Source organism: Castanea sativa, chromosome 1, assembly GCF_040712315.1.
Source record: "Castanea sativa cultivar Marrone di Chiusa Pesio chromosome 1, ASM4071231v1".
Classification (NCBI taxonomy): Eukaryota; Viridiplantae; Streptophyta; class Magnoliopsida; order Fagales; family Fagaceae; genus Castanea; species Castanea sativa.
Window position 1 is genome coordinate 14,720,945 of NC_134013.1, and position 16,342 is coordinate 14,737,286.

Below are 16,342 nucleotides of genomic sequence, written 5' to 3' on the forward strand. Positions count from 1 at the left end.
AAATAATATGCATTCATTAATGAAATTAAAATGAAAAAGTAAAACCTTGAGATTCATAGCTTTGGCAATAAGAGAGGAAATGAACCCAAAAAAAGAAAAAAAAAAGAAAAAAGAGAACAATCGGCCTAAGCTCTCCCTCTCTAAGCTCTATCTCTTTCTCCTACTCGGTCTCTCTCTATCTCAAACCACTGAGGCTCTATCCCTGATCACTATCGCCACCATCGGCGTTGGTTTTAGCCATCAATTCCACCTCTAGGCCGAAGCTTAGGCCTGACTTCCACTCCTCTTCTTCGATCTAAACCTTTCTTTCCCTCTAAAACTCCCTAGTCAACACGACCAAGAGCTTCTCCAATCATCACCAAAGTGTCTGTCTACTTGTCTCAGCCTAAACCTCGCACATCTCTCTTTGATATAACCTCAGTGCTTTTCTATAACAAATAGCAACCACCATGTAATGAGAGTGAGGGTGAGGGTGAAGGGCGACTTAGAGAAAAGAATGTGATGGGCCTTTTGTGATGTTGGGTTGGACTGCCTCTTGCTATACTAGGCCAAGAGTTCTGGATAAGAGAGTCAGGATTGGCCCGACTACAACTCACTTTGGTTCGGTTTGTGCACAAACTATGCCCCGTTTGCTAAAACTTTAGTCACATGCCCATGGCAGGCGAAGTTGCCGAAGAAAAGTTATGGCAGATGGATGCAACGAAACAATGATAAGTGGGATACGTTACTATTAGGCAAACTAAGTAAAAAATCTTTCATTAAAGTAAGAGAAAAGAACATGTTATAAGTTTAATAATAAAGACAATAGGAGAAATGATAGCAATAATTGGTAAGGAGAAATTATAGCAATAAATTGGTAAAGTCAAAGAAGAAGATGATTAGTTTGCCATATTCAGTTCTATTATGGGACTAAGGCCAAGGAAGGAACCATTTCCTCAATGTGGGTAACCTAGTAAGAGGGTCTTGCCACGAAAATTACTCACTTTGAGGGAACGAATTTGAATGGCTTGCGCCCAAATGAATTCTTTATCTTTAACAAAGAATAGGCTTTAGGAGGGAGAGAAAGAAAAAAAACCTATTGGTATATGTCTGCCATTCTACTCTCTCTTGCTCTTTTCCTAACTCTCGGTTTCTTATCCTCTGTTTTACTATTTCAATTTCTTCCCTTTGTTTTCTTTCTTTCTTTTGTGTTTTCTCGTGCGGTGTGATGGTGATTACTCTTGTGGTGATTGTTATTGTTGCATTGATCCGCTATGCTTAGCAAAGGCCCTTTATATATTGCTTGCCGCGACAGATTTTTTTTATATTTTATTTTTTATACCATTTTAGCCCTTAACGACCTTTGTTTGGTCTAGGTTTCCTTGCCGACCAATACTGGTGTGTCAGCTGCCTATCCACTACCATTTATCTGTGCTGGCTGTGCCACTCCCCATTACTAGACAAAGAAGGCTATTTTGTTTGTTTGCTCACCGTGACATTTTAATCTGCCACGGTGGGTGTTCTCTCTTCCTAGAATAGGCTTGCTCTTCTTCCCACCACCAGACTATACCCTCTCTTACTTCTGACTCATGACCCATCACTCCTGTATTGGCTGGGTACAGGCTGGTAGTGTCTAAGTTTTGCGTGTGCTCCACTTCCTGTGTACGTTGAAAGCTTGTCTGCTGCTTATGCGTTTGCCATGATCTGAAGGCTCATCTGTGCATTCTGTCACTCATCCTTAACCTCTTATGGCATGAATTGTCTTCTGGTCTTTCATTCTTTATTGGCTTGCTTCTTTCAAGGGCTGGGCCTTACTTAGGTTTTTCTCCTTTTAGTTCATTCCTTGCTCCACCCATAGTCTTATTGTCATTCCTGCCATACCACTCTACTATTCTTGCCATGATATTATTTGACCCGTGTTTGCTTAGCCTTTTTGGGCCTGCTGCCCATCCTTTTTTCCCAATCTGTTACATTGCTTGTGGGCTCTTTTGTCCAATTTCTTTCTCCTTAGGCATCCTTGGCCCATTTGCTTTCCTTGGGCATCCTCGGCCCATTTGCTAATTCTACATTCCTATGGGCACTTTGCTTTCTCTTTTGGGCTTTTTTGGCTCAATTACTTTATCCTTCATTCTTAGAGCTCATGGGCTTTCCATCAACCCTTTTCTTTCTTACTTCATTACTTTAGGCCTGTTGTAGTCCATTCTTGCTTTTATTCATTACATAATGCCCATGAGTTTACTACTTCCTCATTTGGGCTCCTCTGGGACCATTTGCTTTTCTTAGACCTATTTATTTATTTTATGAGCCTATGATCCATTATTCCTGCCATTAATGGTTCATTCTTATCAATCCACTAACTTTCTTCTTACTTATATTGTTGGGCTTCTTCCTACTGCTGGGCTTCTTCCTGCTGCTAGGCTTTCGAAAATGAGCATCAATAAAGAATTGATAGGTTTAGGGCTTGGTATTATTGACATATGTGTGTGTGTGTGTGAGAGAGAGAGAGAGAGAGTTTTTTTTGTTGTTGTAATTTTACTCTGTATGGGTCCCGTTTGGATTCGAGGTGGGTATGACTAATACCCGCACCCGACCTGAACCCACTACAAGTTGGATAATTAAAACCCAAACTGCCCCTAATGTTTCGCAGGTCGGGTTTTACTCGATACATTAAGGTCAAGTCGGGTATTAGCAGGTTGGGGGAATTTTGCCATTCCTACTCTCTTTCTTAATACTAAACTCATGGCAATATGAGTTTTCTTTGGTTTTACTCTTAAAATGTTAATATAGAGGATGAAATTATGGGTTTATCTTTTGTTGTAACGTTGTGAAAGGTAGGGTAGTGAATTTTTATTTTGAGATGTTAGAGAGGGTAGAAGAGGGAAACTTGTAGTTGTGTTTTTCCAGTGAGTTTTCTCTTGTGTTTTCTACCCATTCGGAGAGATTAATTTTTTGTGGACCTGGGGAGAAAACATCTAGATCCCACCAAAAGCCATCCTTTTTTCTCCCCTCAACCAAACAACCAAAATTTACATTTTCTCCGCTTTTCCCTCCTCTATTTTTCATCATTCCTTAAATTTTTCCAACCAAACACACTCCAGGTGAAAAATGAAGAGGGAAATAAAAGTTAGAATGAAAAATTATAATAAAGCAACATTATACTGATACTTATATTTATCAATTGATTTATCTGTTGCCAATGACGGAGGCATTCATTGACCAAGGGGGGCAGTGGCCCCCCTAATTTAAAAAAAATAAAATTATATATATATGCATTAATTTTAGCAATTTTGTTCTATAAAATTACATTTTACCCTATTAACAATATTATTGAATCTTTTTAGAGTAACGTTAAAGATACAAATTTATTTACAATATTTTTATAAACTGTTGAGGTACAAATTCTTATTGGTTCGCATCTGGGTTTATTACTTGCATAACTTTTTTACTTATCAATAATCACTCACTATATTATCAATATACTTCTAGCACTTTTCTCATTTTAAAGGCCATTAAAATTTTATAGATCTAAAATCTAAAACAACATATACTAGCCCAAAAACATTTGTGCAACAACAAAAATCACCAATAGCAAAGCTAAAAAAAATTAAGTCTAATTAACCAATTTTACTCAAATAAATAATTGCCCTTTAAAAAGTTTTAAATAGAATAATTTTGTCTTTACCTAGCAAATGCACACATTAAAAATTAAAAAAAAAAAAACCTCCACGACTAAGAAGCTGCCAAACTAGAGGTCAAAGTCGCCCCCTTAACTTAAAATCCTGGCTCCGTCCCTGTCTGTTGCTCTGTGCTAAGCAAAATATTTATGCTTCTAACTTGTAATATTGTGAGTAATGGATTATTTTCTTAAGTTTTTGTTTTTATGTTATTACACATTTACACCCACACTTCCTCTAATTTGAAATAAAATACTTGCATCTCTTAAAATACAAACTATTTACACTCACACCTCTTGTAACTAAAATATAATTTTAAAAAATCTTGAATTTATATTTTATACATCACTTTAACAAATATAATTTGGAATTGAGCAAGACTTAGGTACAGTATTTAGATGTTGTTCGTTAAGTTCATTTTTTAAGATTCTGCTATGTGAATTTTTTCTTATGCTATGAAAGAATATTTTTTTTATTAAGTAGCCACATGACTGAATCTTAAGAGGGGAACTTAAAGAACAACATATAAGGAACAGCACATAAGGTACTGTACCTAAATTTTGTCTTTTGAAATTTACATTGTTTTATGAATTTTACTAACGTGTGTCCTTAAGATATACATTAGTAAACAATTTTAGAAAATTTATTATGGGAAAATGAAATAGTAATTAACTATTTTGACAGATTTTTCAATTTCTCATAAATTTTTTTCAAAAATGAATGGTTAATGTATGTCTTTAATATATGACTTAAGGACATACATTAACTTGACCTTTTTTTATTTATTATTTCTTTTATAAAACTTATGTATTTTTTCAATTATTTAAGGGAGGTTAGAGCAAATAGTTTAACATTTTAAGGGTTAATCATTTATATTCATCTGAAGAAAGGTAGGTGTAGTAACAAAATAATAATAATAATTAACATTTATTTGTTCAAGGGTGGAGAATATTTTGAGATATGCCCAAAAAAAAATTGACAAACGTAGAATGTACATTGTAGAGAGAGGCAGAGACATTTTAAATTTTAATTTTAACTACTCGTGACGTAGCGAGACGCTGATTTCTCGGACCGGATTTTTCATTTGTCGGTGATGGAGAAGGATAAATGAAAGACTTATTTTTTATATTTTATTTTTATAAAAAAAAAAAAGTAAAAGTAAAAGAAATAGTAAAAGAAAGTTCAACCCCACTGCCACGGGGTTTGATACTTTGATTATAAATTCCAAATCAAGAACCAGCAGTGATCACACCCTCACTTCCACTCTCAAAAGTACCCCCACTTCTCTATTCTCTTTCTCTCTCTATTTCTCTTTCATATCCCCATGGATCCCTACAAGGTACTCTCATTCATTTGTAATTCCAGTTTCTTATACTAGTTTCTCTGTGATCTTTGTTTCCCAACAAGATCCATGAAAAAATATAACCTTATAGGATAATTTATGAAGTGTTTTCAGGATCTTTGAACATTTCTCATGTATTTTTAAGTAGAAAAGTGTGCAATTATGATCATTATAATGGTAGGGCTTTTGAGCTAACAGTTTGCTAAATATGGTGTCTACTTTTTCATGGTGATGATGATGCAGTATCGTCCCTCAAGTGCTTATGATACACCGTACTGGACAACAAACTCGGGTCTTCCAGTTTCAAACAACACCTCGGCTTTGACCGTTGGATCCAGAGGTATTTTAGAGACTCTATATATTTATAATGTTTGTCTATCTCACTATTTTTGTGCAACTATGTTGCATCTAGCTAAAAGCATAAATTGCGAGAGATCGATGAAGTGGTAAGCAGCCTCCGACAAAATAAGGGTGTACAAAAAAACAGGCGAGAAGGTCATTGTATTTATTAATGTACAAATGAATCCATACAACGTCGTCTCGTGTAATTGAAGCAATTAAAAACGAATCGTATCACATCATTAAAATTAAAAAAAAAAAAAAAAACCAAACTCAAACTCAACAACGTGATTTAATTCAAACAATTAAAAACCCATCACATCAATAATACGGTAACTCCCAACGTCTTTTTGTTTTTCTTCCCAAACTTTTTCTCTTATGTTATTTGATAATCTATATATAATTCACGTGATATTATTCCAAACTAATAAAAAATATATATATAAGTGATTTTTTTTTATAGTAAAAAATATAAGTGATTTAGTATTGTTTTGCAAAAATACATACACCTTTCTTTTTGGCCCGTGAAATAGACTGATTATTATTCAGAGCCTTTCTGTCACTTTGATGGACCTATTTGAGATACGATGGTTAGTGATCAAACTTAAAATTTATAACATTCATAGGAATTCAGACCGAAGTTAGATCAAATGTGAGATTATTATTTGTTTTTGGTTTTGTTTTTGTTTTTTTGAACGACTTTTTGTTTTTTCGTTTTTGATAAGGATAAAGTTTTTGATCTAAAATAACTGGGTATGTTTCTGGTTTTTTTTTAGAGAAAAGATAACTGAGATTATAAAGGTATTCATTTATGAAATATTTTTTGAAAATTTTTTATATGAAAAGAAAAAAAATTAATTTTTTAATTTTTTATATTTTTATAAAATTACTATCAAATTTTTTAAAATAATTTATTAACAATTACCTAAAAACCCTTAAACTAGACCATTATTTTTTATTTACTATTATTAGTTTTTTCTATATCTTATTGACAGTTATTGATTTTCTAAACTTAAATATTCACTTTAGTTATAATTTGTAACATCACATCTTTTTGATCTTTCTGGAGACATCAAGATCGGAAATCTTCATTCTAAGTAATCTTAAAGACAACATTTTTTACACTAGTTGAGTAAATAAGTTTTTAATCGCTATTATTTAGATCGGCTACTAACATAATTTTATATTTACCATTAAAAATTTACCACCTTAACAATAATATATTTTTTGAAAATCTCTGTTAAAAGTTATCATTATTTAAAACTTAAAAGTGAGATTAAAAGTTAAATTCAATTTTCATCTCACCTTTAAGCAAATAAATCTCTCAAACGTTCATCTCTAGTAAGTTTGAAGGGAGAATAAATGAGAAAGTAAGAGAGAGAAAATTATATATAGAGATTATATAAGACAATTATACTTTTTTATGGCGTTAAATTTAAGCATATATATATAAATATAAAAAGAAATATTGTTACTTATGGGTTGGGATGAAATTGACTAATAGTAATAACACTTACAACTTTAGATAAAATATGTGGTATTAAGCTGAATATATGTAAGGATTCTCAACAAAAAAAAAAAGTTGAATATATGTGAGGGATTTTTTCAGTTTGACTATCTTACGCCTTACTTTTTAAATTTAATTTCAATTTCTTGTTTAATTATTTGTCAAAAAAATTTCCTTAAATTTTTTTTTGGTTGAGAAAATCAATTTGAACTAAATAGTAAGGGCAGTTTTGGACATGTTGAAAAATTGTGCACCAAAATTCCTATTGTAGTTATATAAGGAGATTATTTATAAAAGATGATTATACATTTTTTATGGGTTAAATTTACAAATACATATTTAATATAAGATATAATATTATTTATGATTGGGTTCACAACCGCTTCAATATTATAATACTTTTTTTTTTTTTTTTTGAGGGGGCAATATTATAATACTTAATAATTTATTGTTGTTGAATAAGAGGTTTGATATTTGAACTTTGTCTAAATCAAAAACCAATTTATGTGTTAACTTAATGATAAAGAGTAATCATGGATGCCATAACCAATAAGTTAAAAGTTTATCATATCTTTGTTTTTTTCAAGAAAGTTCCTATAGAATGATTTTTTTTTCCAAACCCATAATCGAATTATTTTGATTTTTTACACTATTCATGCCTGCAAAATATTAAGATAATCAAAGATAAAATGACTGTTTCATTTAGATATGTTTAAGTTTCAATTTTTTTTAATATTTATTCAAAAGAAATGTATTTATGAATCTAATAATAAATAATATATGTATTTATATAAATTTTGGTATAAACAAAAAGAATATATAATCTAATAGTATTATTTTTAAAATATTAATTCAACACAACGTAATTAAGTGACATAACATTAACCAATAGTTAGATTAAACATTAGAATTACTTGATCCATAATTCCATACTCATTATTTAGTGAAATAACAAGATTAAAATTGTTGAACTAAAAGGAAACGTTTTTGGACTTTTCCGTTAAAGCGAAACATGTCATTTGTAATGGGCCGCAGCCCAAGCATCTTGGCTCCAAAGTTCAATCTTAATAAATCTTTCTTCTGGCCTAGTTCAAGTTCAATCCAAATCTAGCCTAGATTAGTTAAGTACAACTAGTGTCTATTTGGGCGCAGATTCAACTTTCTATTGCTGATTTATTTATTTAGTATTTGTTGGAAGTTAGTTATAAATATAATTGTACTTAGAAAAGCAAGACTTTAAAAAGTAGAACACACACGTTGGGATCATTGTCAGGGATTCATTCATGTAATTATTTGACATGTTTGGGATGGGGGACTCCACACATACTAAAGAATAGTCTTCTTTTGTTATGGTTTATAAATTAATTTACAAAAATTATGGGACAATTTTTAAGGTTTTACATTTGTTTTTTAAGTTACAGTTTAATCATACCCATATTATTTTTATCTCATCAAAATAAGTTATACAGTAAAATTATAATTTAAGTGATAGTCGAACAATGATATTATTTCTTATAGTGTATTATGTCATTGATTTGAGCCTCACTTCCCCCTACCCAACTATCTACTTATCAAAAAAATATGATAACATTCACCGACCAATAACCATGACTATTATGTTGGGGAATTCATAACGGATTTTAAAATTTTAAAATTAAGATTTAGTTGTTAGCTGTTGGGTAAAAGGAAAAATAAAAAAGATTAATTGAAATAAAATTTCCATTCCTCCAAATTTCCCAATTTGAAGGGATTGAAAATGGGAGATTGAAAAATTGGAGGAATAATTAAGTTCAATTTCCTCCGATTCCCATCTCTTAAAAAAAAAAAAAAGGATTTGCGAAGATGAGGTTAGACAAAAGGATGAGTTTAATAATGATGGAAAGCCAAAGCCATGTTGTATAATTTAACAGGCAAATGGCCCTGAATAGAACACAATGGACCCAAATGGTTAGAACAGAGATTTTTAGTTTTGGAGTTGATAATTGACATTACTTTTTTCGTTTCTTATTGGGGATTCATTTCTGTGTACTTTCTTTTTGTTCTTAAAAGGCATAACAAATTGAATATCTTAGGATGTTGTAAAATATATAGATTAGTTTAGAGAAGCTAGTATTGTATGCAACTATGCATTAATTTAGAATTGTGTTTCTGTTTTGTATTTGACAGGTCCAATTCTCCTTGAGGACTATCATTTAATTGAGAAACTTGCCAACTTTGAGAGGGAGAGGATCCCAGAACGTGTTGTCCATGCTAGGGGAGCTAGTGCAAAGGGTTTCTTTGAGGTCACCCATGATGTTACTCACCTCACCTGTGCTGATTTCCTCCGAGCCCCCGGGGTTCAAACACCTGTCATTGTTCGTTTCTCTACTGTTATCCATGAGCGTGGTAGCCCTGAAACCCTGAGGGATCCTCGTGGTTTTGCAACCAAGTTCTACACCAGAGAGGTGAATTCATGATTTCACTATATATATATACACACACACGTGACAATTAACATGATTAGTAGTATAACTACCGCCAATAACATAATAGATAAAAGGCTGAGATGTCAGTTTATAAGATTTATGTAGTAAAATTTGTAATAACAGAAATATTACTATTGTTCATAATATCTATCTTGACATGGTGGTTGCTTTTTTCCTTGTGCACTCAATGATCAGGGTAATTTTGATCTTGTGGGGAACAATTTCCCAGTCTTTTTTATGCGTGATGCAATGCAATTTCCAGATGTGGTCCATGCATTCAAGCCCAACCCAAAGACTAACATCCAAGAGATGTGGAGGATTCTTGACTACTGCTCTCACCTCCCAGAAAGTTTGAACACATTCACCTACTTTTTTGATGATGTGGGTATTCCACAAGACTACAGGCACATGGATGGCTCCAGTGTCAACACCTATACTTTGATCAACAAGGCTGGGAAGGTGCTATATGTGAAATTTCACTGGAGACCAACTTGTGGAGTCAAGTGTTTGACGCAGGAAGAAGCTATTAGGATTGGAGGAACGAATCACAGCCATGCCACCAAGGATCTCGTTGATTCAATTGCAGCTGGAAACTTTCCTGAATGGAAACTTTATGTCCAGACAATGGATCCTGATCATGAGGATAGATATGACTTTGACCCACTTGATGGAACCAAGACCTGGCCTGAGGACCTTTTGCCCTTGCAACCAGTTGGTCGCATGGTGTTGAACAAGAACATTGATAACTTCTTTGCAGAAAATGAACAACTTGCTTTTAACCCTGCCTATGTGGTTCCTGGTATCTACTACTCCAATGATAAGGTGCTCCAGGGTCGTATCTTTGCCTATGGTGATACCCAAAGGCACCGTCTTGGACCAAACTACATGCAGATCCCAGTTAATGCTCCCAAATGTGCTCACCACAACAATCACCACGAGGGTTTCATGAATATCATGCACAGGGATGAGGAGGTACTAATTATTATAAGCTACTTACTTCATCTTTTATTCAGACTTGCATTGCAAGACCTTTAGTACCTTGTACAGTTGTACCCCACAAATGAAATCTTGTAATTAAGATGCATGCTAAGGTGGTATTGCAATTTTATTCTTGTTTGATTTATGTAAAATAATCCTGATTAGTAATTGTGATCATAATTTTTAGGTCAATTACTACCCTTCGAGGTTTGATTCTGCTCGTCCTGCTGAAAGGTTCCCCATTAATTCTGCTATCATTACTGGAAGGCGTGACAGGGTAAGTCTCCACCAATTGAATCCTCTTTTTTTGTCACAATGTAAATTTTTCTATGGGGTTGTGGAATGGATTCAACATATGTGTGAACCATATACCTTATTATCAAATTTCATGAATTTTGTGGCATAAGTTAAGTAGGTGGTTTGCCAAATAAACATGACAAAGATGCATAAAAATGAACTGGAACTCAAAACATAATTTGTTGGTTTATGCAGCGCGTTATTGAGAAAGAGAACAACTTTAAGGAACCAGGAGAGAGATACAGATCGTGGGCACCAGACAGGTACTTGTATTGCTCCATTGTTATAAAATATATGGATGACATATATGTATCATGCATGTCATTTTTAAAGTATTGTTTCTTTTGCATTTCTCTTGTGATATTTTCCCAGGCAAGAAAGATTCATTCGCATATGGGCTGAGGCTTTATCTGATCCTCGTGTCACCTATGAGATTCGCAGCATCTGGATCTCATACTTGTCTCAGGTGAGCCTGTTTCTCTATTGTTTCCATTTGAATGGTAACATTGAAATTGTGATAGTGTGCTGATTTAATTATCTGTGTTGGAATTTACTACAGGCGGACAGATCTCTAGGTCAGAAGGTAGCATCTCGTGTTAATGTGAGGCCAACCATGTGAAGGGTGATGCAAACTGGATCTTTGAGTTGAAGAGAGTATATGTGAGATATGGAAATGAGAAATCAGTGCTATTCCAATAATTACTGTGTAATATCATATCTTGATACTTTGGTGTTATGTGGCTCTTAAACTTCATGCTTCAATCTAATAAATCCCGTTTGTATATTTTTAACTTGTAAGTTCTATTTATGATTTATTGAGTTGAATTGCTCTATCAATTTTACTTGTATGCTGTGATGTAATCAAAGGTGCTTGGGCACCTTTCAATAAGTTAATGGTTACAACATTTTTCACAAACCTTTTCACGACTGCTGACATGGCCTGTTGTGATTGGTGCATAATAAAAATGGTGTCAGTGGTGAATTTAGATAAAAGTGATGTTACTATAACAATCACAACAGGCCATGTCAGCAGTTGTGAAAAGTTTTGTGAAAAATGTTGTGTTCCTTAGCATTACTCAACATCTTTAGAGGCAAGAGTCTCAATGAAATTCAAGGGGAAATAAAAATTAAAAACAGAGACTGTAGGCTTATGAAACAGAACAAAAGGGGATTTTTTAGTCGACACCGCAAATGCCAAGCAAAAGGTTGTCTTTCTTCTTTCCTCTATTTGTGCTTTCAAGGCTATATCTGCAGTCTACATGAGGTATGATTCTTTGCCCTTTCATTATTTTCCTTCTCTCTATTTATTTATTTTTATTATAACATTATAATGCATTAGATAGTATGATTCAAGCTCATTACATATAGTAACTTTAAATAAGAATTTAGCTCTCACTTCGCTTGGACTGTTGGACAAGTGTATTTTTGATGCCTAATAGTCTAATACCTCGGGTGATATACAAGTATTCGGCATCTCAAATGATACATACACTTCAGGCTTTTCAAGATCACTCTACGACATAATGTAAGGTTGGGCTAAGTAAGGTCCAGAAACAAAGCCTACCGTAGGGTTGGGCTAAGTAAGCTCTAGAGATGCAAAGCATGGGACTCCACAGGTCTTTCCAAGGAAGTGGGCCACTAGAGAGAATTATGATATCAAGAGCCCTCGTAACCAAACTTGGCTGGGCTATCAAGCTATAAATGAAAATTGTCTTTTTTTTTTTTTGGATAATAAAAAAGGGTAAGCAGTTTCCCTACTTGTGATCATAGTAACAACAGACTTGCAAGTAGGGAACCCGTAAATGAAAACCGCCTTTGGGTGAAAACAGTAATCTGGAAATTTTTTTAAGGTAGCTAGATTTTTGTTGCAAACAAGCTCTAATAAGTAAAGCCTCCTGGCTATGGTTGGGCATTAAAAAAAAAAACCATCAAGCCAGACTATCTATCATTTGGAATGACCCCTGGATACCTAACTAGCTAGACTATTTAAACTAAACCCAGAAGTAAATACTTTTTGGTAACTTTAAGCCTCTTTGTGCTACGGACGAGCAAACAGACTAGCCCTACTATGTCATCTATTTACAATATAACTTGGCCCAAGTCCCATGGAAAACTCCAACATGGCCCCTTAAGGCCTTAGCGCCCAGAGCCTATCACATCTAAGTATGAAAGATTGGATCAAATCCATCCTTAATCCTAGACATAGAGTGGGATTTTCAGAGATGGAATAGCCCAATTCTAGGCCTTTCAAAGAATAAATAGCCCAAAAAATCCCAAGAATAGCTAACATTGTGGCCCACAAATTAGCAAGCTGGGCTTTCAAATTAAATTTTAGGCCCTTCAAAGAAGGCGTCCAGTCGTATTGGTTTATGGATAGGATAAGCGTAAAGATTTCATTGAATGTTTTTTTTTTTTTTTTTAAAGAATATCATTAAATGTAATTGTACCAATTAAAATGATAATAAATAAGCATTTGAATTACTTTTTGTCATCAGTGACACTAACGCATCAATTACAAAATATTTTTATAATATTTCTATCATCACTTTCATTATAAATTTTTAACAGTTGTATTTTGTTGTTATAACATAATTTGACTTTCTCCAATGCCGTTCTTTTTTTATTTTGGGCCAAATTGTGGAGGAAATCTTGTAGTTACAAGTGAGATATTGTGCCATGTTGCTAAATGTTGATAAATTTTTTAAATTACAAGATATATTAATTGTTAAACCTGTTGCATTTGAGAAATCATAACCATGAATGTTTGCTTCAGTTTACTGTTTCACTAACGACATTGAGAGGAAAAAAAAGGTTATGATACTAGAAAAGATAAACTCTAGTTGCCATTTTTTGGTGTCTAAGCCTTTCTTATTGATCATTGTTTTTTATTTTTTCTTCTCATGAAAGATTATTATAACAGTTGGCTGTAACTAGTCACTAAAATTAGAACAGCATAACACAATATGAAGTAGTTGAGTTGCATTGAGCAAAAATACATATTCTAATTCTGTTACCAGTCTCCATTTTGTACACCTTTTAGCAAATTCATTGTATTCCTCCATTGCAGGGAAAGAGATTGAAAGGATGAAGGTTCTAACATATCTTGAATGGTTCAGTCCAAAAAGTGAAAAGCAATTGGATATGAATGCGTGAAGTTTGCTGATGACCAGGTAAATGAAACTGCCTCATTTTTATGTTTAGCCTTAATGAATCTTCCTTTTTGTTAACTCTGCCAAATATTATGGGAAACCTGTATTTAGGAACCAAAAAAAAAAAAAACCACAACATTAAATAAGTTCTAGAAAAAAGCTAAACCAAAAAAACAGGTAATCTTATTGGCTTATTGCGAATATCAATTCCTACATGTAGACCACAAAATTTTCATATGAATTACAGTACAACCAAAAGATTGAAGTAGATAGTTTAGGGTGACCCCATAAAAGAGTTCCAATTGAAAGCAAAGATTATAGAACAGTTGAGTTATGTAGTTAAGAGGATGCTAATCCTGCAATTTTTGCCTCTATAAGATCTGAATGCAAATGATTATAATTACCATCAGACCAACACTAAAATAGATTAGAAAATCATATGCAAAAGGCACCTCATGGAGTCATATAGGCCTTGAAGAGATATTATTTGAACTAAATTTACAGAGGTTAATAATGAACTAACATGAATTCGATTCTATTAAAAAAAACATGTATTCAAACATTTTGTTAATTGAAGTTATTCTACAGATTTAAACTATAAATATTGTGGATGTCAGAGACTCAGAGGCTTAATTGGTCTTTTGCCTTCAATCTTCAAACAAAAGATGGGGATTCAAAAGAAAAGATATGCTTTGTTTCGTTTTTAATTGTTTTTTTTTAGGTAATCCACACAAAAATAAAATGGATAATGATAAAATAAAATCTTGGAGTTTGGCTTTAATTTTAAATTAAACACTAAAATTTAATTTTTGTCAATGTTAACCTTATAATTTTAGAATTATTGCAATATATACCTTTTTTTTTTAAAGTGTTCCAACTTTTGGCGTCCCGCATGGCAATGTATACCTTTATTAAGTCTTTATCATTGATCTTCTCCAAAAAAAAAAAGTCTTTGTCATTGGAAGGGGAAAAAAAGTCTTTATCATTATTTAATAATAACAAAAGCCTATATAAGTTTTACTTAAAATTTATCTAAGTACAATAACCTTATTAACGAATTGTAGGTGATACTTTGGAACTCAAAGTAGTAATATTTTTTGTAAAAGTAGTAACTTATAGTTCAACAAAGATATTGTTTAGTGCTTCAGTTTATTAGATGAAACACAATGAGGACACTGACAAATTTTAAATACTTTTATGCATCATGTTATGTCATATCAAATGCACTAGAATACTGGATGCAAGGCAAAATCTAGTTTTATATTACTTTTATTTAATAAAAATTTACCAATTGTAATGATTTTGAAATTATAGGTAGATATTTGATATTGCAGGAATCAAAAACTCTAGATGTTTTTTCTTTATTTAAAAAAAAAAAAAAAAAAAACTCTAGTAGCTCTCAAGGTTTTTAGCTTATTGGTTGATATTTTTGGATAGATCATGGTTTTAAAAACCGAACCGGGAATAAAACCGTTTTTTTCAAAATTTCCGGTTTTTGACCGGTTTTGAGACATATAACCGGACCGGACTGCACCGGTTTTTCCGGTTGAACCGGTCGGACCGGACGGTCCGGTCCGGTTTTTAAAACATAGGGATAGATGCATAGAATTTATACGCCTCTATACTGAACAGTGGCTGTGGTAGCCCAATGCCATTTAATTTTTTAATTTTCTTTCTCATGGGAGCCACCTAACCAGACCAAGCTTCTCTCTCTCTCTCTCTCTCTCTCTCTCTCTCTCTCATGGGATTAGATATATATAGCATGAGCGGTCCAAACCAATTGTAAGTTAAAGTATTTATAGAACAAACAACTTATGCTATGGTTGGATGTTGGGAGAAGGAGGGGAGTAGAGTAGAGGGTGGGAGAGTAATTAAATTACCTTCTTTGGATATATTTTAAGGAATGAGGGGGAGGGATTTGGAGAGACTTTAGAGGGTTTGAACTACTTCTAATCGCTCATTTTTAATTCCCCCAAATTAGAGAGATTTGGAGAATTGGAGGGAGAGTGAAGTATAAAAATACTTGACCAAATGAATTATCAAATTTTTCTTTACTATATTAACAAAATTATAAATGAAAAAACTAATTATTCCCTTCCTCCTTACTTAATTTTAAAAATATCCAAACAAGGTAGAGAATCACCATTCATCTCTACCCTCTTCTCCACTACTCTCCTTCCCTTTACTCTTCTCTACTCTCCTCTCTCTCAAAACTTCCAAACATAACATTAATTTTGAGTTATTAGTTTATGATTAGCTTAGGACTTTCACAACCTGGACATAAGAATCACATAAACCTTTGTGTGTGTGTGTTTTTTTTTATTTATTTTTTATTTTTTATGTTACCGCTCGTTCAATCATCACACACAATCAAACAACAAATTTAACACAGACAATCAACTAATTTCTACCCACCACCAAAAATTCCCCCAACATCTCTAGTGTCTAGATTTGAAACATAACAAAGACAACTAAAATCCCGAGCCACAAGGCACGCGGCAATGTGGTAGATTTTCCTTGCCTAAAGAGAGAGGCTGAAAATCTGAATTTGAATACCGACGCCAAACTTTATTAATAATATCCAACAATATTCAGATATTTTTGTGTAAACT

General features: G+C 33.0%; 1 protein-coding gene and 1 long non-coding RNA gene across 2 annotated transcripts; one reads left to right on the forward strand and one right to left on the reverse strand.

Annotated features, from left to right (window-relative positions):
- The first annotated feature begins 4,855 nt into the window (after positions 1 to 4,855).
- On the forward strand, positions 4,856 to 11,365 carry LOC142616924 (catalase isozyme 3-like). The gene is made up of 8 exons (XM_075789667.1): positions 4,856 to 4,992; positions 5,239 to 5,335; positions 9,008 to 9,285; positions 9,502 to 10,278; positions 10,472 to 10,561; positions 10,777 to 10,844; positions 10,954 to 11,047; positions 11,141 to 11,365. Exons 1-8 carry the CDS (start codon positions 4,978 to 4,980, stop codon positions 11,198 to 11,200), a joined length of 1,479 nt encoding a protein of 492 aa, XP_075645782.1. The 5' UTR covers positions 4,856 to 4,977; the 3' UTR covers positions 11,201 to 11,365.
- A 924-nt stretch (positions 11,366 to 12,289) lies between these two features.
- Positions 12,290 to 15,117, reverse strand: LOC142616938 (uncharacterized). Its single transcript, XR_012840893.1, has 3 exons — positions 14,637 to 15,117; positions 13,542 to 14,584; positions 12,290 to 13,401 (listed from the first exon to the last, which is right to left on the reverse strand). It is a non-coding gene; the product is annotated as an uncharacterized LOC142616938 (long non-coding RNA).
- Positions 15,118 to 16,342: the final 1,225 nt, after the last annotated feature.

Excerpts from the sequence above, each read along its gene's own strand:
- LOC142616924 (XM_075789667.1), top strand. Across the intron at positions 5,336-9,007 it reads TTTGACCGTTGGATCCAGAG|GTCCAATTCTCCTTGAGGAC; the intron begins GTATTTTAGAGA and ends TGTATTTGACAG. Across the intron at positions 10,845-10,953 it reads AGATCGTGGGCACCAGACAG|GCAAGAAAGATTCATTCGCA; the intron begins GTACTTGTATTG and ends ATATTTTCCCAG.